General features: G+C 36.6%; 1 protein-coding gene across 12 annotated transcripts in view; it reads left to right on the plus strand.

The window, feature by feature from the left end:
- The window catches only part of LRCH3 (leucine rich repeats and calponin homology domain containing 3), a 160,681-nt gene that overhangs the window by 132,900 nt on the left and 3,052 nt on the right, over nt 1–24,729 (plus strand). For 3 of the 12 annotated variants that reach the window (XM_072613705.1, XM_072613711.1, XM_072613713.1), the window contains 5 exons: nt 1,798–1,846; nt 5,261–5,379; nt 6,178–6,315; nt 10,241–10,318; nt 15,658–15,948. In XM_072613705.1, coding sequence (XP_072469806.1) covers nt 1,798–1,846; nt 5,261–5,379; nt 6,178–6,315; nt 10,241–10,318; nt 15,658–15,861 — 588 coding nt within the window. In that variant the 3' untranslated portion in view covers nt 15,862–15,948. Of the gene's footprint in view, nt 1–1,797; nt 1,847–2,260; nt 2,369–5,260; nt 5,380–6,177; nt 6,316–10,240; nt 10,319–15,657; nt 15,949–18,706; nt 18,899–19,153; nt 19,719–24,729 lie in introns of those variants that run through there. The other 9 variants (XM_072613704.1, XM_072613707.1, XM_072613701.1 and 6 more) reach the window with 6 other exon arrangements.

A 24,729-nucleotide genomic window follows, 5' to 3' on the forward strand; every position in this document is an offset into this window, starting at 1 on the left:
CCCCAAGGTTATCAACATTCACTTGACTGCAAATCAATGACCTTTTCTCAGCCCTCTTTCTACTTAACCTCTTTGCAGCTTCTGATACTATGCATCATTCCCTCTGCCTGTATTCTCTTCTCCCTTGACTTTTAACACAGTATTCTCTCTTGGGTCTTCTACCTTTCTCATCATTCCTCAGTCATCCATGTCTTCCCCTCCACTAAGAGTTTAGATGCCAAAGTTCTGTCCTAGACCCTCTTTCTATATTCTCTCTCTGGGTCATCACCTTTGCCAACAATAGGTGGAATGCTGTTCTTGGAGTTGGTAAGAAAGACCTGAGTTCACATTCTGTTTCAAATACTTTCTTCCTATCTGAACCTGGGAAAGTCCTTCTCAACATAATTTTGTTTTAGGAGGAGCTTTTTAAGACATTTTGTTATTTTGTGCCCGTTTTTCTTTGCAAACTTCAGCTTCCACTGACCTTCAGCCATAATGGCCCTATTGAATTAAGGCTTGATTGGCCTTTTGTATTTGTCTTTGTTTGGATTCCCTTTCTGTCATCTTTTGGATATAACTTTTTAAAATCTTCATTCATCAGAGAGCTCACCACATAGCCACATATATTCACATATCTTCTCCCTTTTCTTCCTCATTAGAATCATTTACAACCTCATTGTTAAACTTTTTTGAGGTGACTTCCCTTTTAGACCCATAGCATGTAGGATCTACCTGTTTTTTCTCTAAACTTCTAAAAATCTCTTAAAACCTAGAGGACACAACAGGCTGCTATGAAAACAACAACAACAACATTTATATAACACCTACCTCCCTGAGTTGTTGTAAAGATCAAATGATGTAATATTTATAAAGCACTTAGCACTTAATAAATTCTTTTCCCTCCTTCCTACTTTAAGATTTGCAGAGTACTTTACAGATCTCTCATTTGATGCTCAGAACAACCCTAGGAGATAGGTGCTATTACTAAAGCTGAGAGAGATTAAGTGACTTTCCTAGGGTCATAAAACTAGTAAATATCTAAGACCAAATTTGAACCCAGGTCTCCTGACTCTAGGTGTAGTAGTCTTATCTACTGTACCACCTTGCTGCCTTGGTACACCAGGGTCCTCTTCCTTATCAGTTACAAGCTGCTTTCTTCCCAAGATTTCTCTTACTTTCATTTTGTTTTTGTCAGCCAGAATCATTGGGTCCAGAATAGAAATTCTCCTCATCATTTCCTTTTATCTTCTAAAACCTGAACTTATCAACAAGACAGGTTTACAGTTCCTTCAGATCCAGGAATCTAAAACGTCTTGCAATCTGAAACATTAAAAAAGCAATACCTTGAGGCAGATTATACCTAATATCTCCAGCTGTCCCTTTCCATATCTAAAATTCATAAAATGCTTTTTCTGTCTCTTGACTAGCCTTACAGCAATACTTATACACATTTTCTTCCACCCTGAGTACTTTGATAGATATTCCAGAAAAGCACTTCTGTAAAATGGAATTTTGTTCCAATGCCTTTTCCCTGTGTACTTCCTGTTAAGTATTCTACCATATATAATACTGCTTTTTTTAATAGTAGGAAAAGGCTCATGAAACAGAGCTTTTCCTGTTTCCATAGTACATATATTCTTCTGTTCATTGTATGCAAACTGAAAGACATTAGCCTCTAAAGAAAATTATAATTCAAAGTATCTGATTCTTATTCCCAAGTGAAAGATCACATTTTTCTTATATATTCCCAAATGAACCGTGGGTGTGAATAATTACTTTCCATTGAGTAATTACTAACATTTGTCTATTTATCCACAGAATGATGACAGATCTACCATCTCACCAGGTTCACCTACCACCCAAACAGGTAAGAAGCACAAAACCACCGTTAACCAGCCTCAGATTAGAATACTCCCTCATATCGTGATAATTTTTTTGGTAATTGTTTTTCAGAAGGCATCAGATAGTCAGATAGGTTATTCACCTCGTTTTTGTTATCAGCTTCTGAACAAAAAGTGGGCAGACTAAAAATTTTAAATAATGACTTTCAGAGAGAATAAGATATTGGTGTAAGTAAAAATCTTCATGTAGGCCCTCCTTCGTTTCCCATTTCCTTTGGTCACACTTTTCATGATGTGTAAAGCTATAATTATCATGCTGTTTTCTTATTTTAATTTGACGCTTCTTTGCTAATTCATTAAACTTTTTTTTGCTCTGTAATTTCTGTTATATTTTCACTTATTTCATCTCAATTTTCTTTTGCCTTTCCATGCTGTCTCAGCACACCTTTCCCCTCCATATTCTCCTGCTACTTCTAACTTTAGAAACCAGCTCCAAAGACCAGAAAGTTTCCTTTTCCGAGCAGCTGTCAGAGATGAAACAAATCAAGGTATGTGGCAATACAAAACATGACACCTTGTACTACAGAGTGAGGCTAATGTGTACTGTTCTTTTCAATCCCTGCAACGCCACCTCATTACCTTTTTTTTTAATGTTCTACAATCACTACCATAAAACTTAGATTTTTACCCCCCCTCCACCACCCCCCTCCCTCCCCAAGATGACATACAATTCTATATAGGATCTGCATATACTTTGCTATTGAATATGTCTTCACTGTAGTCATGCTATGTAGACAAACTAAAATAAATGGAAGAAATCATATAACAAATCAAGATGTAATACACACATACACACACACACACACCACACACACACACACACACACACACACACACACACACACACACACACGATCTGCTACATTCTCCGAATGAATTCCGTAATTCTTTCTCTGAGTGGGAAGGCATTTTGCCTTAGAAAACCACTGGGAATTTTTTTTTTAAGTTCTTGCATTATTATGAAGTTCCACATCTACCAGAAAACACTCTCGCACACTGTTGTCATTGCTGTGCACAAAGTTCTCCTGGTTCTGCTCCTTTCGTTCAGCATCAGATGATATAAGTCCTTCCAGGTCTCCCTGAAGTCTTCTTGTTCCTCATTTCTTATGGTGCAATAGTATTCCATTACATTCATATACCATAATTTATTCAGCCATTCCCCAATTGATGGGTATCCCCTTGATTTCCAGTTTTTGGCAACTACAAAGAGAGGTGCTATAAATATTTTTGTATATGTGGGACCCTTTCCCATTTTTTTGATCTCTTGGGGATACAGTACTAGAAGTGATATTGCTGGGTCAAAGGATATACACATTTTTGTAGCCCTTTGGGCATAGTTCCAAACCGCTCTCCAGAATGGTTGGATGAGCTCACAGCTCCACCAACAATGAAATAGTGTTCCAGCTCTCCCACATCCTCTCCAACATTTATCATTTTCCTGTTCTTTCATGTTTGCCAATCTTATAGGTGTGATGTGGTAACTCAGAGTTGTTTTGATTTGCATCTCTCTAGTCAAAAGTGATTTAGAGCATTTTTTTATGTGATTATAGATATCTTCAATTTCTTCCTCTGAAAATTGCCTGTTCATATCCCCATTTATCAATTGGGGAATGACTTGTGTAGTTGTACATTTGAGTCACTTCTCTATATATTCTAGAAATGAGGCCTTTATCCCCAAGATGAGCTGTAAAAATTCTTTCCCAATTTACTACATCCCTCCAAATTTTGGTTGCATTGGGTTTGGTTGTGCAAAAACTTTTCATTTTAATGTAATCAAAATTATCATCTTGCACTTCATAATGCTTTCTATCTCTTCTTTAGTCAAAAATTCTTCCCTTCTCCATAAATTTGATAAATACACTATTCCTTGCTCCTCCAGTTTGTCCATGGTATCAACCTAGATCGTGTACCCACTTGGACTTTATTCTTGTGTAGGGTGTCAGGTATGGGTCTATGCCTAGTTTCCGCCACACTGTTATCCAGTTTTCCCAGCAATTTTTGTCAAACGGTGAATTCTTATCCCAGAAGCTGGGGTCTTTGGTTTATCAAACAGGAGTTTGCTATATTCCTTGCCTACTGTGTCTTGAGTGCCAAGTCTATTCCACTTGTCTACCCTTCTGTTTCTTAGCCAATGCCAAGTGGTTTTGATAATTGCTGCTTTATAGTATAAGTTGAGATCTGGTAGCGCTAGGCCACCTTCCCTAGCGTTTCTTTTTATTAGTCCCTTTGATATTCTGGACCTTTTGTTCTTCCAGATGAATTTTAATATTATTTTATCCAGCTCTGGAAAATAATTATCTGATAGTTTAATTGGTATGGCACTAAACAAGTAAATTAATTTAGGTAGAATTGTCATTTTTATTATATTAGCTCGGCCTACCCATGAGCAACTGATGTTTTTCCACTTACTTAAATCTGACTTTATTTGTGCAAAAAGTGTCTTGTAATTGTGTTCATATAATCCCTGGGTTTGTTTTGACAGGTAAACTCCCAAGTGTTTTATAGTGTCTACCCTAGCTTTAAATGGGATTTCTCTTTCTATCTCTTGCTGTTGGACTTTGTTGGTAATATATAGGAATGCAGAAGATTTGTACAGGTTTATTTTGTAACCTGCAACTTTGCCAAAGTTGTTTATTATTTCATGTAGTTTTTTACTTGAGTCTCTGGGATTCTCTAAGTATATCATCATATCATCTGCAAAGAGTGATAAGTTTCTTCTTTGCCTATTCTTGCCACCTTGTTATCTTGACAAAAGTGTGAAACAGCCTCATCTGTGATCTCACTGCTGTAAGACCTATCAAAAATAAAACATAATACTATGTGCACTAAAAGTTGTACTTTTTTTCCATCATAACTATTTAGTAAAGCAAGAAATAGTGATTGTAGGAATGGATATAATGAAGAAATAGAATAACCTTTTTGAGTTATGCAGAATTGACTTTCTTCCTTTTCTCAATTCACTTTGGGATTATTATATTTGTTCTGTGTTGATACAGTCTGGCTTCTTTCTTTTTGGAAAAAAAAATTATAAAATAAATGTACTTGAAGCCTGCCTTCTGTTACTTGTTAATCTGATAGTTTTCAGCCTGGGCTCAGAATGGAAAGAAATAACCAAGGAACAGAAACAAATGTTACAGTTTTTCTCTATATCTATCTACATGTTAATTACCAGAGTGTTACAAATCTCAAAAAGGACATGGAGACTCATTCACTGTTCTGAAGAAGAAACATTAGTATGATTTTTTAAAAACTCTAGTCACAAAGTTAACCACATACAGAAATCATCCTAGTTTTTTCTCTAAACAAGGCAAATGTGTTCATGTTCATGTAAAACTTAGCGTTTACCTGACATAACTTTCTGTGTTCATGGTTTTCCATAGGTCGTTCCTCACCCCTTCTTTCTTCTGCTGCTTCAACCACTGAATCTGCAGATCCCAGATCAAGACAGAATTCCAAACAGCGTGAGGAAGAGTTAGAGTTAATTGATCAACTACGAAAGGTGTGTACTCCTGTTACATTGGAGTGATACTGTTTCAATGATACCACTCTAGTCAAGGATCAAGGCATCATTCATTAATCCTGCCAACAAAGAGCCATTTACTAAAAACATTAAGTACCACACTCCACATATATTCCATCTATTTTGATGGTAAAGTGGAAAATAAATTCTTCTTTTCACTGGGCTCCTCTACTATTATGTCATTTCTTAGCCTCTGAATTTGCACCACCAAAGTGAACAGATTTTTTTGAGACTTCAGGACATTATCAAGTGTAGTGATGAGATTTAAAATCAGATAGGACTTCCAAGCCTTTTTACTTTCTTCTTGGCTGAAGGAGAAAAATAATGTAAGATAATATAAGTATAGATTATAGTGAACAATTTGTTTTGCTTTGGTATTTAAAGGGGATCAGGTCTTCCACAGAAGATAAGTATGGTTAGTTTTATAATGTACTTTAAGACCATCTCTTTTTAGTCTGGCTGGCTTACACACTCTAAAAGATGAAGAAGGTAACTTTAGAACCCCAGCAATTTATTCTCACACTCGGGGTAGAGAGAATATAAACATTTTACCACTTTAGTCATTTTTTTTTCCTCCATTTTTGGATGATTTCATATGGAAATGAAATGTCTTTTGTTGTCCTCTTGAGTCCTTTTCTTCTTTGTAGTATATCCTATTGTAATACATGTAACATGTGCAATATATGTAACATATGTAACATACATATATAATCAACACCCACAATAATTCATATTGTTATGTATCATATAACATGTATGGCCTTTTCTTTTATCCAGAATATCGAGTTCCGGTTGAAAGTTTCTCTGCCTTGTGATCTTGGAGCAGCTCTTACTGATGGTGTTGTTCTTTGTCATTTGGCCAACCATGTGCGTCCTCGATCTGTTCCCAGTATTCATGTTCCCTCACCTGCTGTAGTAAGTATATGAGAATCAGAGAGTATGTGATTAATTAACAGACTAACTTAGCTCTTTTTAGTAGCCTAAATGATACTTTATATGTTTATGGTTTTAGTTATCTTTAAATATTTATATCTTGTTCACCTGTTGTTATAATAATAAAAACAAATTTCTATCGCACCTTAAGTTTTACCAAGCACATTCCTCCACAGTGAACCTATGAGATAGGTAATGCAAATATTGTTTCCATTTTACAGATGATAACATTTAGGCTTAGAGAGATTAAGCTGTATGTTCATGATCACATGACTAGCAATTACTGGAACTGAGTTTTAAAACCAAGTTTCCTGAAACCAAGGATTCTTTCAACATACTTACATGTTTGTTTGTATTTTCATTAAGTAGACAATTCTGTTTTCATTTGCCCCTAACATGCATATAGGCCTATAGATTCTATCTTTGTCATGTTTCTATCCTAGCTTCTGGAAGTACAATCTCTTGCCTCTGTCCTAGGACTTTTGGGTTCTTCTGATTGAAGGAAACGTCTCTGTGTATTTCAGACCTGAGTTTGACTCCTTTTTCCAACAAGAGATCAGATGTCCGTTACTCGGAAAAGAAGATTGAATATCTTGGACTAACTTCTAAGAGACTTGGATAGGCCCTTCCCTATCTAATAAAATTTAAATTAAGGCCAGCCAAGCCTTAAGCCAGGCCAAAGTTCATCAATTTGATTCTTTTATGAAATGGCAAGCTTCTGGCTTTCCAAGAGCAATTGGAGTCTTTATGAATTAATTACCAGCTATTTTGAATAAAACAGTATTACCATAATCAGGCTTTTACTGTATGGAGTTTGTATATAAATACTTACTATTTTTTAATCACCATTTTACATTCATTTGAATTGTACATGCTGAATGAATTGTCCCCATCGGCTTGCTTGGCCTTTTTTTTCCTCAGATCATTCAATTCAGCATTGATTAAGTTGGAATTCTCTTTGCTCCTCATTGCCACTTCTAAGTTTCTCCCTCTTCCTCCTTCACTCTCTTCCTTTGAGGTTCATATTTCATTCATATCTATCACCTAATCAAAACCCTAGTAGCTATCATCTGCAGATCACTGCCTTTCCTTCCTCAGTGAGTTTGATACCTGGCTTAGTTTTTCTCTCCTCCCCAACTTCTGCCTTAGGGAAATTCAATATACACGTTGACTCTCCCTTAAATACCCTAACCATTCAGTCCCTCAGCCTTCTCTTCTCCTGTGAGCTGCCCTTCCACCCCACCTCAGCTGCACTCAAAGGAGGTCATCTACAATAAATGTCTCTACTTTCTCTCTTCTTAACCCCTGTCATCCATTCCTAGACCACTCTTCCTTGTCTTTTCTGACTACTTTCTCCCTGACTTTTCAACTAAAATCCCATTTTTATATGTCAGTCCTTTCCTAATCTTCTTAATTCTCGTGATTTCTCCCAATTATTTCCTATTTATCCTGTGTATCACTAGTTTATATATATTTGTTTGCTTTTGTCTCCCCCATTAGATTGTGAGCTCCTTGAGGGTGGGGCAGTCTTTTGCCTCTTTTTGCTTTCCCAGTGCTCAGCATAGTGCCTGGCACATGGTAGGCTCTTGATGGTTATTGATTGATTCATTTATCAAGGATGCCTAAGGTTCCTAGATCAAGCATTACGTGACATTTGAGGTTATCCTTTCTCTTTGCGCCACACATCCAAGGAGATCAAAAACTAATTCTCTGTGCCTGGAGTTAACAGTTTCAGAGTTCTCGTAGTAAACCTGAAAAGGGAATCTTCTTTTTTAGAACAGGCCTCACATCCCCAGATCTCATGGTAGTTGGGTTTTTTTTTCCTATTACTTTAAAGGGCAGAGTCTGAGCTTTCTTCATTCCTCTCTCACCACCACCCCACCACCACCACCACCACCTTAGAGGTGCTGAGTTTTTTCCTCTCCCTAACCCTCCTTCCTTCCATCATGTTCCCATCTCTCTTGCTTATCTTCTGACCAGTATCCTCATCTTTTAGACCAGGTTCTTCCTAAAGAGGATGCATAATGTGCTTCCCTTTGGAAGTAGCCAATGTATTGACTCTATACCTGTCAACTCCCTCAGAAGGAATTACCTAGAGAAGAATGAAATTTATCTCTTCTTAACTGGGTCAGTCTCTTCTCTAAAAGAAAATTCATAGCCAGTGAAGGTAGCAGTTTGTGCATCTTCTATTTTCTTTATGTACCTTAAGCCAGAAAGTATACTTAAATAAGGATTATTTGTATTCCCAGCACCTGTAACAGTGCCTCACTTAGAGTAGCTGCATCATAAATATTTGTTCTTGATTGACTGATTTCCTCCTGACTATATTTGGGGGTTTTATTTCAGTCTGAAAAAAACCTTTATGAAAAATCAAACTACTTTCCTTCCATGTTCCACAATAGTAATAGTAATTTTTCTGTCTAAAAAGAATCCCTTTATCCTTACAGTGAAGGAACTGATTCCTAAGTCTATTATCTTTTTTAAAAAGAACATATAAAAACAGATTTTTTTTTTTTAAACCTTTGAACCAATTCAAGTCTGATCATTAATGGCACAGCTTAAGCCTAGGGCCACAGTTCAGTCACCTATTTCCTCACCTTCAAGTCCTCTTGAATCAGAGGACTTGGGTTCCAAAGCAAGTCACTCAAGTTCTTCAGGTCTCACTTTCCTGATCTGTAAAATTACAAGATTAGATAGTTATCTCTTCCAGCTCTAAGATGGATGATTCTCCAACTCTTTAGTATAGATTTAGCCTCTCATTTCAGTTCTCAGTATTATTGACATTTTCTGCTTAACTTGGTGCCCCATCTGCTGGTGGTCCAGCTCCACAGTTATCTATGGTACCAAATTGTAAGACAACTAAATCTCATATTTGAAGAAACCTTTATTACCTACATCTACAAGCTTGTTTCTTCAGAGAAGTATCCCCTTTGACAACTTGACTGTTAAATCCTAGACCTAAGTAAATTCATACAGGATAAAAACTAAAGAACCAGTCACGTGAATATCTTAGTTACTCTAGCAAGGTGAAAACATATGGGCTAGGAGAGGGATGTGTCTAATGGAAATGCATTAGATCAAAAAGGTTTCCCATAGTTTAGAATAGTGTGATTAGAAGCACTGGTACAAACTATCGGGCATGATAGATATGCAAGGAAACAATTTTACCAGGAAGTAACATTTCTCCTAAAGATAAGACATTTGGGAAAATTAGTTACTTCTGAAGCAAGCTTTCAAAATTCAAATATTATTTCAACTTAGAAGCAGCATCCAGAATCTTTAACCTACTCAGAAGCTAATATTTTTAATTTAGTTAATAATTCCTGGCTAGAACTGTTTTATTGTTGTTATGTAGCAACCTGATATCAGTTTTCTTTAAAATGTATTAAATCACATATGTGTGTATGTATAGTACATGTGTAAATACATATGTGTATGTACATGCATATATATGCCTTGTATATGTATATATTTAGTTAATTATTCCCCATTTTAGTACTTGCCTTACACAAAGCCCTTACATAATCCCTCTTAATTCCAGTGCCTTTCCTCTGTTAATTATTTTCTATATACCCTGCACATAGCTTCCTTTGTATATATTTGTTTTCATGTTATCTCCCCCATTAGAGCATAAGCTCCTTGAGGGCAGGGACTCTCTTTTGCCTCTTTTTGTATCCCTAGTATAGGACAATGCCTGGCACATAACAGGCACTTAATAAGTATGTGTGCATGTACATATGAGTGATTCAGTAAAATTTTTAAAATAAAACTGATGGTTTTAGCTAGTTCTAGCCAGGGGCTTTGATTGTGTAAGACAAATACTAAAAAAGGCAATTGTGCTTATGTGTGTCTATGTATGCATGCATGCATGCATGTATATATTCCTTCTCTCTCTTTCTCATTGCAGCCTAAATTGACAATGGCTAAGTGCAGGAGAAACGTGGAAAATTTCTTAGAGGCTTGCAGAAAAATTGGTGTACCTCAGGTAAATATATACTTGCTGTTCTTTTATTGTCTACATAGTTATATGTTATTTAGTAAAACACCTCTTAGGAATACCAGTTTATGGTGATCTCTTGGTCCAACTCTGAGCCAAATTCTTGATTTGGTCTTATAATTAATTTTTGAGTAGGTTTATGCAACTTCTTCTTGATTACCAGAGCCTATAAAGATTAGACATGTAGACTTCTAATCCCAAATAATATATGTTGAGAAACCTGTGTGATTGACCTGTTTCATATCTGTGACCTTGAAAGAGATACACAAGTTAATTAACAAAAATGATGTTACAACATATTTTAAATAATGCCCTATCAATAATTATTTTAAATAGTCAAAAAAATCCGTCAGTAGCCCTTACTGCAGAAAATCTCCAGCTTTATAGTATTTTACTTTAAAATTGTATTTATAAATTGACACACCTGTCTTAAGTTTCTGGCATATATCTCTAAACCAGGTGATACTTGTCATATACTTTATTGGCTGTCTCATTATTGTCACATTATGTTTAGGTGTGCACATTCAGCACTTAGAAGAGACCATTTTTTTTTACAGACAGTTCTCACTTTATGTAATCAGACCATTCCGCAGACTTCTATGTAAAGCAATTTTTACATAAATGTAAACTGGCCAGTAGACATGGGAAGGGGAGAAAGGGAAAAAAAAAACAGAAAGGGGGCATGTGCATGGTTCAGTGGCATGTGGGTACCAGGGACAGAGAAGTGAGAGCAGGAGAAGGAACACACTGGGGCTGGAGACAAGCAGTGGGTACGTGATCACAGAGGAAGAGAAGACAAACATGCAAGGGCTGGACACACAGGCAGGGAGGTAGAGAAGGTCAAAAATCTCCTCTTTTGGAACAGATCTCAAGCCAAGTTCCCTATCTTCTGTTTTTACTTGAAGGGGGTTTATTTGGGGGTTGTTTTTTGGGGGAGAGGTTTTACAGGAGCAGAGAGAGCACAGTACTGTAAAGTTGACATAGGTGTGTTTTGTTTGGAATACATATTTCTCTCAGAATTATGTAAAGCCAAATCTGCATAATGCAAATCTACATTGAGAGAGAAGTATCTGTTCCCCATACTTTGAGTCTTCTACCAACAAGTATCCTGCTTATGACGACTTCATGGTTCAAACAATTAAAGCTTGTCCCATGTTTATCAAAGACAGAAATTAGTTCACTGTCTCTCTCAGTTAACCATTTTGCTCTGTATTAAAACAGCTAAAAGAAACATTAAAAAGTGCTAATTTAAATCATGTGTGCACAAAGAATAATATTTAAGAAATATATACGTTGAAGTTGTTATCACTAATCCCTATTTAGCAATCCTAGTCTTCCCAGTTTTTGCCTTTTACATCTTTAAAGGAAGATGCCCTTACCTCTTTTCTGTCAACTCTATGATTTGGTACCCATACCCCTTGGGTTCTGTTTTCCACAGTTCTGTGTTTTCCTTTGGAACTAATGATCTCAGTAGGTTCAAATCCCCAGGCTGCTTCTTGAATCTTTGTCTCTTCAGTTGCAGAAGTCATGAAAAATATCTCAGTCACACTTTCTTGTGCCAGAACTTTTTCACACCTGCCATCTAACAGAAACCAAAAGGAAGAGATTGCATTATTTAGGGTATCTTCACTTTAACTAGTGAGAGAAATCCCATAATTTTCACCAATCAAAAATTTCTTTGCCAGTTTGCCTTTAGGGAAGTATACTGAAATGTCTTCTTTCTCATATCTACCTCAACATTTTGAGTTCTCTACCAGAGGTTTGAATGAACTAATATTTGTATTCAGTGGTTCCTATAACAAGACTTTTTTTTTTTTAAACTTACCCCAAGTAAAAAAATAATAGGTACTCAGCAAAAAACTATTCAAAGAATCAGTGAATGCCAGAGTTTTTTACTCATAGCAGGCACTTAGTAGTTGCTGACTGATTGATTTCAGCAAGTTTATAATAAATTAGTTTAATTTCCTGCCATATTTGACACTAATATAAATTTAATCATTTGTCTTGACAGAGGCAAACTTGAAATTCTAAGACTATATTTTTTTAATCTTTCTAAGGAACTTATAAATGCTGAAATAATTTTTGTTCTCATTAACATGCTATGTATTTTGAAGAGCTGATCCTAAAATATTTTCTTATTTAATAGTTTAGTTTTTTTAAATATTTAAATTGGTTTTCTTATTTTATATATAAGAACATTGGTTTCTATATTTTTACCTATTGCTTATCACTTTAGAAATTCTCATTCCTACAATATGTGTTCATATTATTAAATATTTTTTATTTGCTTCATTCCCTTGCCACCCCTTATTCTTTTCACAGATGTATATGTTAGGTTAAATACTGCTTTTACAACTGCAGTCTCTCTTTAATCATCTCCATGTCCTAACAGCTTCTGTCTCTATTAGAAAATCTCTCATTAAGAAAAATTTTTTTATAATGTTTCATCTGCTGTTAGTTAGTCTCCTGGTGTTTTTGACAATTATTACCAAGGGTTATCATCAGTGCTTGTTTCTCTTAGGGACTGAGTTTCCCAATTAGATATTTACTGCTATCAACCCCTAAACATTTTGTAAAGGGAAAACATATTGATAAAGCTGAGTATCCTCAGCTGCTTCTAGAAGTATTTTATTGTGCCATTGCTTGATGTTAGCCATGATGCTTCAAAATATATGTCATTAAATGATGAAGGATTCCCAATCACAATCCCTCCTGGATCTTTATGGGAGTTGGGCCTTTCTTAAAGTTGATTGTTTTATCACTTATCTCTTGAAAGTACTGAATTTGCAAGTCATTTTCAGTGTATTTCAGAGTCATCCAAACTCAAAGGAATTCTTTTTCCATTGAATTGATATGAGCATATTGAAGGAAATAGCATTATGGCTGTCATTAAGCTTATCAGCATCCCAAGTTGTATCCAGATTTCTAACATCTGCCTAGATAAATGAGATAGGAGAACTAGATGGATCCCACTCCTTTGACTCCCTCTTGACCTCCACTGCCCTCAATTTGAATTGGAGGAAAAAGTACAAAGGAGAACCTGTCATTTGTATAGCCTCTGTGTCTCAATATGTGCCCATGTTCAGATGAACTGTTTATTACTGAAGGATAAAAACAGATGCTTTATAATATTACTAACCCTTACTCAGAAGAAGAGCTCCTCAAAGGTAGCAGAGTAAGCCATTATAAAACTCTCACCTACTTAATAAATTAGACCTCCCAGAGCTCTGAATCCCCTTAAAATCTGGTTCCTTTACCTGCTGCTTTAGCTTTCTATCTTAGCACCAAAGAATGGTTTACTATTGTTGATGGTGGAAGGCTGGTCGTGGCCTGCAGAGGTATGGACTTATTTTTTAAAACGTTTCTATTTTAAACAGGTAAATGATTTATTGTAATTCTCTCTCTTAAGAATGCATTGTCATTTATGTCTGCATGTTCCCTGTTTTGTAGCTCTCATTGGTTGGTCTTTCTGAAATAAAAAGATCTTGAATCTTCTGATAGTAGGAAGTCTTGTCGTATTAAATAAAATATCTGTTTTTACATGTTCCCTTTTCTGCTTCTATTTAACTTGAATAGAAAGTAAACTTCCATTTGGTTTAATATATACAGCTCTCAAGTTGATGTATGTGTAAATGTGTATACATATATACATATGCATATATATATATGTATCTGTGTGTATACATGCATATGTAACATATGTGGATATATTCTCAATCAGAAGATTTGTATCAGTTGTTATCTCCCAAGAAAATTTGTCATTTTTCATCCCTTTCATATTATTCTTGTAATTTGATTAATATAATTTCTTAAATTCTTCATCAGTAAGAAAATTGGGTTTGACCTATCATCCTGTAACCTTAAAGTGTCACATGGATGCCTTTCCAGCTCTAATGTTCTGTGAGTTTCTGATTCTAGATATAAGTGAACTGGTTTTAGTTACAGTGGGCTTGATTCTCCCAGTGAGTAAGTTAATTTTCTGGTCATGTGGTACTGTCTCTTTCAGGACAAACATTTAGTAAATTATACGAATTAGAAGTGTTCATACCATGGATTTTGTAATACTTTGATGAGGCAACGTGGCATAATAGATAGAATACTGAACTAAGTAAAACCAGAGTTCAGATCCTGCCTCTGATGGAGATGAGATTAGTACCTACACGATTGTTAGGAAGTTCAAATTAGATAAGACATATAAAGTACTTTGCAAACACTGTGTGTGTTACAGTAGGAGGGGAAGGCATAACTATAATTTCATGGTTATACGGAACTCCCAGGGAGGACACTCCCTCACTAAAACTGATCAGTAAGTGTCCTGCAGTTTATAGTTCTATAAAGTTTCCCAGAGACTGAGAGGTTAAGTGACTTGCCTAGTGTTACATGCCCAGCACGGAGCCCAAACTTGAACCTAAGTTTTTGTGATACTGAGGCCCCCTCTCTATCTTACTGATCCTCTCTGTTCCATGAACAAAACCCTCCATCTTGGCTCTGGGCATCTTCTCTAGCTGCCCCCCATCCCTGTAATACTCACCCTCCTCTGCTCCAACTATACAGACCTCCCTAGCTTCCTTAAAGTCCCAGATAAAATCCCATCTTTTACAGGAAACCTTTCCCAACACCTCTTAATTCTACTGGTTTCCCTCTGTTAATTATTTACTGTATGTAGCTTATGAACTCCATGAGGGCAGGAACTTTCTCCTGACTCTTTTTGTATCTCCAGCACTCAGCACAGTGCCTAGCACATAGCAGGTGCTTAATAAATGTTTATTGATTGATATCTGCTACTCTCTGCTGCATCTCAGAGCACTATATAAGTGTCACTTATTATTTGATCTCCAAATTTCTTGATTTCCTTATTGTCTTATACCTAGTTGTTCTCCAGGGCTACAGTTTTTCCTTCTCCAGCACTCCTTACTTACTGCCCCATCTATTTGTTAATTCCTTCCAAAAACCATTTCTTATAATGGGGGAGAGGGGAACAAGAAGGACTTGCTACACACCCTCCTGTAGTCCCCAGAAGAAATAAACCTTATTTAGCATAAAACATTGCCAGCACCTTTGCAAAGTGTATTCTTCATGTAAGACTGGATGAAGCCATTTTTACCCTACTCACTAGTAGAATCAGACCTGGGCAATTACTAGAATTTTTAAAATGCTTCATTTTAAATCTTTTCATTTGCTTGCAATTATAAAAGAAATCTGTCTTTATATGTGTTGGAGTATAACTGAAATGGTTTCATGATTTAATTCTGCACTGAAGTGTATATTTCTGATCCACTGACTTTGTTTTTCTGTCTGTTTTCCTTTCCTGCTCACACTTTGGACAGGACAATCTTTGTTCCCCTTCAGACATCCTTCAGCTAAACCTCAGCGTTAAAAGGACTGTTGAAACACTTCTTTCTCTTGGGGCACATTCAGAAGAATCCTCTCTTATCTCCTTATCTGCCCAACTAATGGGCTTTGTGGCATTTTACTGTACTTTAATGCTTTCTCTGTGTATGTTCTACAACTGGGTTTTTCCCTCTAGCTGAAAAATAGTCTTCCAATAAGTGTCTGCCACATTCCATGTTCATATTTGTTGATTAGGAATTAGAAAATAACTTTTTAAGTGAGTTATCTCCATACTCCTGACCCCTTATTCTTTGTTCAATATTAGAAGTGCTATACACACTTTTCATGATATAAATCCTTAGCCTATTTTTAGACTAAAAGACTTACATAGATCTAACTTCCAAAAGACAGGGACCAACCGTTTTACAGGTCACTTGTGTAACCCATAGCAATAAAATATTCCTTCCTTTTAAAATACCCAGCCTTACTTTGTGAGAGCATACTTAACCACCAGGAAAGTAGTAACACCATTTTAACAGCTGGCTGGTTTCTACCTGCCACCTGACCCAAGTCAATAAAATTGTTTTGCTGGGTTTCCACACCTAAAAATTGGGACTCTTCCTCTATTTGTATCCATGGATACACATATCATATCATTTGTTGTCTCTCTATTTAGCAAACAATGAGATTTAGTCTGGCAAAAGTTCAAGTAAATATATATTTTTTCCCTACATAAAAGCCTTCTGTATACACCACCATTTTAAGCCTATAAATTCAAAGTAAGTGGTAATAGGCAAAACAATTTAACTGAGCCTTTTTTGCTTCTGCGTTGGGCTTAAGAAAGGAAAAGTGTCTGGACTTTTTGCTGATCCAGACTTGCTCTGTTCATTATCCTGGACCAAGATCTATTTCTGCCTCCTTGGAATACGAACAGTAGCCTATGACATTTGTGAAAAAACATTAGAGCTCTTTGTAAGTATCATGTGAGGCAGATGTTATCCCTTTGGGCATCCTCAGTATAGAGCAAAATGACATGGGAGTTCTGTTCCTTTTAGGCAGCAACCTCTGCTTTGGGTGGGAAGCAGGGAATTTGAATTCATCCTTCAGAAATGTTTAGCATTTGCTCTTCAAGCCTTACTGATGAAAATATTAAAGCACTACCTCATAACTAAGCTTAGATTATAGTTGTCATAGAATGCATCCCAGAACATTTATTTCAGTCATTCTTATGAGCTTTTTTATTAAAACTTAAGACCATGTAAAAATGAGGGGGAGAAAATATTTCAGTGAAGAGATGATAGCTGTTTGGGGGATACTTGGCATTCTTGTTCGAGATCTGACATTCACCCTGCATGTCTGTCTGCTTCAGCTTTCCTCCTTGTTAGATAGGACAATTACAGACTGAAGGGATTCGCCATCAGAGCCCTATTTGCACTGTTGACAACCAGCCACAGAGATGTACTTGGCTATTTAGGGTACTTTTGTAAATATGGAACACTGGTGCCTTCCTTCCTATTTTTAAAAATATTTTACTGCTTATGATAATGGATGATTGAGAAAGTGAGCATTCTAGCAGTTTTTCTTCTTTAAAAAAAAAACCTCTTCTCAATTGTAATTATAAAACAGTATTTGTTTTTATTGGATTTGTATGTGGTTTGGACCCTAAGGGCATTAGAAGTAAAAAGTGCATCATCTAAACATATAAGTCTATACTGATCACACTGACTGCTTTTGGGGGCCCCCAGGGGGCCTTCCTACCTGGGAAGACTGATCTGAGAAGAAAACACTATAGAGAAAACACTGTAAATTTTAATTCATCCACTTATAGATATATACAAATCTTCTAGTTTTACAACACTACCAAATATTAGGTACCTTGTTTTGCCAAAAAAGAAAAGGCCTACTAAATCAGAAACATAATTAAATAGCACAAGTATTAATAACTGACACAAAAAAATGTTCTATTTTTAATTGTAACTGTTTGCTAAGTAAAATTTTTACAAAACTTCTTATTAATAACCTTAGGAAATGAGTGCCTGTGAAAATTAAGCAAATGAATACACAGGAAAACCACCTTTTTTCATTTATAAATGCACTTAAATTAAAAAGGAGCCAGATAGCTTCCTTGTATTTTTCTTGCCCATTTCTTGCCCAAACATTATGAGCATATGGTTAAACTTTATTTGTTAGGATTCCTCTAATTTGTGACAGGAGGCCTGGAAGTACCAGGGGAAGTTTCCCTTTGTGTTTTCTATCTGTAGTGAGAGAGCTTGCTAATTACATGTATTTTGGAAGCAGGACTGAACAAGGTATTTAAAACCCTTAAGCCTTCTATAAGTAAACATATATGGACAAACCATTGACCTATTAACCTCAAATTATTTTCATAAATTTGTTATCTATGTCCATTATAAAATAATGTTTTGTTAATTTAGTTCTAATTACTTACTATACACAAACTCTACAAAAATGCATTTAAGACAGTAACAAAAAGCTTCTGTAATTCAAACTTTTCCCTAATTCAGCTTGATCTCCTGCCTTCCCCATCCCCCCATTAATCTCAGTTTAAGGAGAATTTACCATAAATGAATAATGAGTCTAAAGCCCAAGAGCTCAAACTCTCCTTCCTCTTTTCTTGTAGCATGTCTCAAAGTAGTAAAACCCAAGTTTCCAAATATGCAGATGACAGTCTACCTCATGCTCATTGCTCCCTGGTTTGTCAGAATTGTGTAAGCATCTCTGATGTACCTGGCATGTAATTTCCAAAGCATTCCCTTATAGTGCATTAAGAGACAGTGTGGTGCAGTGGTGGGAGCTCTAGCTGTGGAGCCAGAAGATTTGAGTTTACTCTCTGCCTCTGATGATTACCACCTGTGTGACCTTGGGCAAGTCACTTACTCTCCCTGGGCCTCAGTTTCCTCATCTGTAAAATGAGGTTGGACTAGAGGACCTCTAAGGTCCCTAAGGTCTGAGATCTCTGATTCAGTAATCTCTTCCAGGTCTTAGCAAATTATCAGAAAACTTAAAGTTGTTTTTCTGTTTCAGGTGTCTACTCTTTTATTTGGACCTTGTCATTAAAAAAAAAAAATGTTTCTTCCATTTCCACTGTCCTCCAGTCTTCCTCCGTAACATTACTTTTAGAAAAAGTATATACTGCTTGTCCACTTTCAGTCCCCTCCTGATGTTCTCTGTGCATTGAATTCTGCTGATTAATAAAATTACTGTCGTTGGAACATACTAGCATGTAATGGTGGATATATACTTAACCTGTATAGTTGTCCCTCTTAATTTATCAGACTAAATCATCATGAGTAATTAGTTGTGAGATGCACTCCATGCATTTGGTTTTGTGTGTTTCAGTTGATTTTCTCATGCCCTAACACTTCATCTTTCAGTTGGCAGGTGGGCAGAGTTGTTTTGTCTTTTAAACTTTTTTTTTATTCCATTTTCTTTTTGTTCATTTTTTTTCTGTGTTATGTTATCCCCTTTCAGGAGCAATTATGTTTGCCTCTCCATATTTTAGAAGAAAAAGGTTTGACCCAAGTAGCAGTGACCGTCCAGGCCCTCCTTGAACTTGCCCCACCCAAGCAACAGCAGCACCAGTTGTCTGCTGTGTAAAGACTACCAGGACCTTGAGGGTTTGTCTTGGCCAAGCAGAAGAGAGATGATGTGACTACCACTGCCAGGCATCTGGTTTTTTGAAAGTGTGTATTGGGTGTGTTTTCTTAGAAGGGAATATTTCCAGAATTCCTGACAGGAATGTTTTACTTCATTTCTCCATTTTAGGGGACATACTGCCATTTGATTTTGAGGAATACTCTGGCCTCCCTCAAAGTATACTTTATTTGGTCCTGTGGGAGGATTATTGTTGAATTACCGGCCCAAACTGACTATTCAACTTCAATACGATGTGTTTCGTTGTACAATGGGTTACTTTAAGATACACAATAGAATTTCTTCATGGGAACACAGTTTGTTCCCATTGAGACACAGTCATGATAACTTCTTACCCTCTTCCGTAAGTCCTACAAAAAGAATTAAGTATTGACCTTCTGAAGTAATGTTCCTTCATTTGTCTTTTCTAGTCACACATAAGAATCAGTTAAACTAAAATCTATGTTATATCATATCAAAGCCAAAACAAAAATAGTATATAGTGTGATTCCTCATAGGTGTACACAGATGAGTCCATTCCATGGACTCAAAGAATCTGAACATAACATGATACAGAGGGTAGGTTTTATCTGCCCTTAAGCCCAACGTCTCAGGTTTGCCCACCTCTGTCTTCTCCCACTTTCCGCTTGTGTCCAGACTTTGTAGGAAAAGGTTCTAACTATCGATTGGCTGGAATCTTTGATCTTTTTTTCTGAGCATCCAGATAACATAGATCTTTGCAAACAGGTTCTAAATTCTTTAGGCTTAAGAAAGAAAGGTCACTATGCCATCATTCCCATTTCCTCTCAGAGTCATCACCTCTTCATTTCAGTTACCATAGCAGTAGATGAGAGAAGACAAAGCAAACACTCCCCGAGTCTTTAAGCTAACAATATGCCTTGAAAAATAAGCAGAAAAAGAAAGACAATGTTCAGTTCCTTTTAGGTCTAAACCTGTGCTAATTTCCATATTTGAATTTAGTTATAGGCATCTTAGAAAGATGGGCTGGGAAATCTACCGAGAAGAAGTATGTTACATAGATCACTGAACCTGAAGACCTGGGTTTGAGCCCCAGTTCTTCCTCTGGCATTGTGGCCATGGCCAAAACATTCACCTCCCTGAGTCTCAGTTTCCTCATCTGTAAAAGGGGTTAAATTAGATAAAATCTGTTTTCTTCTAGCACTAACATTCAGTGAGCCTGCTCACCTATCCTAAAAATACCACCTTATTTTGAAGTTTGTCACTGACAGAGAAACCGTTCAAAGGACCCTCAGCCATTCTCCAATTTTACTATTAACCTCATTGCCAATTCTCTCATAAGGTAGATCTCTCTGCATTAGCTGCCTTATAAACCAGATTCATAGGGTCTGGAAGGGATAAGATCCTTGGATGCTGGTATGTGTCCTCAATTATGAGACTCCATTTAAATGGCATAGTCCTCTTTGGATCATACAGGTGCAGTCACCATAATGCGCTGCCTTCACCTGTGCCTGTGTTCTCATCCTGCACAATTCTTAGCTGTGTATTTCTCTACATCCTCCCTAGAGGGCCCATCCATTGCACTCACTAGAAGTGGTGTTTTGGTTTCTTCAGTGCCACCCGCTGTCATTTATGTCCTAGGAAATGTCTTTATGCCATTTCTCATGCATGAAAGTGTTCTTGATAATATGTCAGCCTGATGACCCTAAGCATGCTGGTGATCAGAAAATCTGGGTTTGAGTCCTGGCTGTGCAACTACCACTTCTGTGACCTCAGATAGGTCAACTCCTCTACCTGAATCTCAGCAGCTCTGTCTGCGAAATGTAAGGATTGGACTAGACAACTTCTCAGATCCCTTCTGTCTCCAAATTCTGTGAACTTTTGACAAAATAAAAATCCTCTTTCTAGCACAGAAATTTGAAGTTTAGCAACATGGTCATTTAGACCAGGTTTCAAATGGAACAACTATTCATGTGTCCTGGGATACAGTAGAGTCTGACTCTGTGCTCAGAACTACACCTGATGGGGTTGTGGGTGGGGCAGCAGTTCAGGTAGCCTGGGTGCCCTAGCAGGTCCTCAGAGATGAACAACAGTGGAGCAAGTGGAGCAGAGCCAGACCCCACCGTTTTCAAGAATCCACACAAACTCACCAACCATATGACTTAGAACTTAGATTTATGCTTGCATGAATTTTGTTTGTTTACTAACAAACTCCCACAGCCAGACATAAAGAGGGATATAATATTTAAATAAAATTATACCCAAATGCAAACACTGGCACCTAAAAATCTGCATGGCCCCTCCCTGTCCCCATACCCACATACTCACATTCAGGAGTAGCCTGGTATAGTAGGAGTAGCACTGTTTGGCATTTAAGGATCTGGGTTCAAATTCTGGCTCTCAGAATTCACTTCACAGCTCTTCACAAGCATCTTCATCTACAAAATGAAGGCATGGTTCTTTCTAGTTCTAAATGCTGTGCTCTAGATCACCAGGATAAAAAGAGGTACCTAAAACAATGTCTCAGCTATCCATTTACTTAACATAAAACATACATGAACTTGCTGCAGCTTCTCATTGCATTTAGAATGGGGGTAGGAATTTTTTCTGTCTCCCTGCAGTTTTTTGGTGTTGTAGTCATGAAAAGAAAAATGACAACTGTGTATTGGATTGTGTTTTTCTGTTTCAAAAGCAAGAACCAATCATGTTTTCTTTCCTATTGAAGTATTTTGGTGTGCTCTTTAGGCTTAAAAAGGGCCTTTATATTGAGAAGAAGTGGGAAAATGTTTATCACCATTTCCCTTACAGCCTATTATTTTTAAAAAGCACAGCTAATTAAATAAAACTCATCATCTCTCGTACTTTTAGAAGCTCCACAGTATCTGATGGTGTTTGCTCATGCAGATGAATTCTAACGGTTCTGTAAAAACATGGACTTTTAAAACAGCTGTAGGAATGAAGGAAAATGTGGACATTTGAAAACCTTTTTTTATAAATATTACAATGAAAGAGCTTAAAGCATTTTCATTTGGTCATTTCAGAAAATGTTGTAAACGTGTAATTAGTAAAGGAATTTTTAAAACATTGTCATATATTTGTATGTCTGTAAATACATTCCATCATTTCTAAGAAGTATAAATATGTCAATATCATGTATGTTATTTTAAATTACCTATATGTTGTCATTAGTGTAAACTAGCACATTGATATTAAAATAAAAACTTGAAACACTTAAGTAGCATGAAATAAAGACTTATTTGAAAATGTACTATCCATCATAGCCTCCTTCACAGAGATGAGTGGCAGGAAAAGTATCGGATTCCCTTAGTAGAAGGTTAAAGGAAGACCCACAAGGCCTTCATGTTAGATATTTAACATTCAAAACAGAATTCTTTACAGATGAAACACAGCCAAAGTATTTGCATTATTAAACCAAAGAAGGAGCATGTGCCAGGACGTTATTTTGTCAATATTTTCGAATGATGTCCCCATGTGATCAAATCAAGATTGTAAATGACATCATTAGCCCTGAAATTTCCTTCTTTTGGTTAGCCCCTTAAAGGTTATGACTTAAGGGTTCCACTTGTCAAAATAGCTCATATCAAAGCATTTTTTTCTGTCTTACATGACCTTTATTTTTTACCATTAGCATTTTTTTTTCCACAAAGGAGTCTTTAGAAGACCCCTAAGCCTAAGCTACCTTAAAAGGAGAAAGAACCTTTGTAGGTTTCCTAGATTTCGTCCCATTTGGTTTAGCAGTACATACCCAGGATTCCGCAGCAATGCCTTTTCCAGAAGAATATAAATATTCTCATATAAACAATGCCTCTTCCAGGAGGTTGTATCTGTTTTGTGTTACAACTGGCCATAGGAAAATATTCCATTGCCCAGAGTGTTATGTGCTAAAAACAAATGCCATAAAGGCACCAAGCAGGGATTGCTGGGAGGAAAGTTGGAGAAGGCTTGGAAAATATTATGCCAGTAAAAAGGGGCAAAGAAATTTCATTTACCAGCAAGAACTATCCTGATTGAATGGGACCAGCTGCTGGGCAGGAGGCTCCATTACGAAAGAAGCAATGAAGTCATTAAAAAGTTTCCATGTTTTGCCAAAAAAACAAATACAAATTGAACTAAGCAGTCACAAATTGCTCAATTTTTTCCCCTTCCACTCCTCTGTACACCTTTCAAAATGTCTTTGGGAATGCTCTGTCACTCCTCACCAACTCAACTCCTTCCGAGAAGTTATCACATGCCAAATATATACAGTTAAAGCAAATAAAAGATATTGGCTATGTCTGAGAATGCATGTCTTGTTCTATCCCTTCAGTCTGTCACCTTTCCGCCAAAAGATGGAAGATACAGTTCATCATCTGTGTGTGGGAGTCATTTGTTTCCCTCATGCCATGACCATCATATAAATTTGTTCTCCTGATTCTTATTCACCTCACTCTGCATCAGTTGATAAATGTCTTTGTGCATTCCTCTAAATATGTCATATTCCTGTTTCTTATGGCACAATAAAATTGCATGAAATTTACATATAATTTGCTCAACCATTCCCCAGTTAATAGCTGATGATGTTTTGTTTCCAGTTCTTTGCCAAGGAAAAAGTGCTATTATAAGTATTGTCATATAAAGAAGACCTTTCCCTCTGTCTCTGAACTCCCAGAATTACATAATAGTACTATCATGGGGTCAAAGAATTTGTACAGTTTAGTGACTTTGGGAGTACAGTTCTTTTTTTAAATAATGCATTAGTTTGTGGTCTCATAATCCCTTCAGCAATTGCTATTTTCTTCATTTGTCCTCATTGCCAAAATGATGGATGTGATATTGAGTCTGAGTTGTTTGATTTTCTTTTTTTATTATTACCAGTGACTCAGATTAGATTTTCCATACAGCTGTTTATAAGCTTACATTTCTTTATTTGTGAACTAACTGTTCATCTCCTTTGACCACTTTGATCAGCTGTCCTCAGTCAATACATGTTAATTAAGCATCTACCTAGAATGTGCCAGGCGCTGTACTAAGTGCTGAGGATACAGAGAATAGTGAAAGACAGTCCCTGCCCACAAAGGGTTCACAATCTGACAGAAGGCAACATATAAAAAGAAGCTGTAAGGGAGGGAGAAGGTGGTGACTCCCACTCTGTCCTCAGCCCCCTCCTTACATGGAGAGTCTAGAAAGAGTTCTAGAATGTCCAGACTTCAGTCAGAGGAAAGGAAACCAACTGAAAAGAGATTACTGAATTTTCAGTGTATTTTCACTTCAGAAATTAACATGCTACAAATTGGCAATTCACTTATTGTTTTGATGATTTCTAGACTTAGAGTGATAGAGAAAATGTTAACACACATTAAACTTTAAAATGTCGGCAGCACATTTTTTGAGAGCCACTTAAACGCTTCTTCAGCACGTCACTGTGTGTAAGTACT

This window comes from Notamacropus eugenii, chromosome 5 (genome assembly GCF_028372415.1).
Source record: "Notamacropus eugenii isolate mMacEug1 chromosome 5, mMacEug1.pri_v2, whole genome shotgun sequence".
Classification (NCBI taxonomy): Eukaryota; Metazoa; Chordata; class Mammalia; order Diprotodontia; family Macropodidae; genus Notamacropus; species Notamacropus eugenii.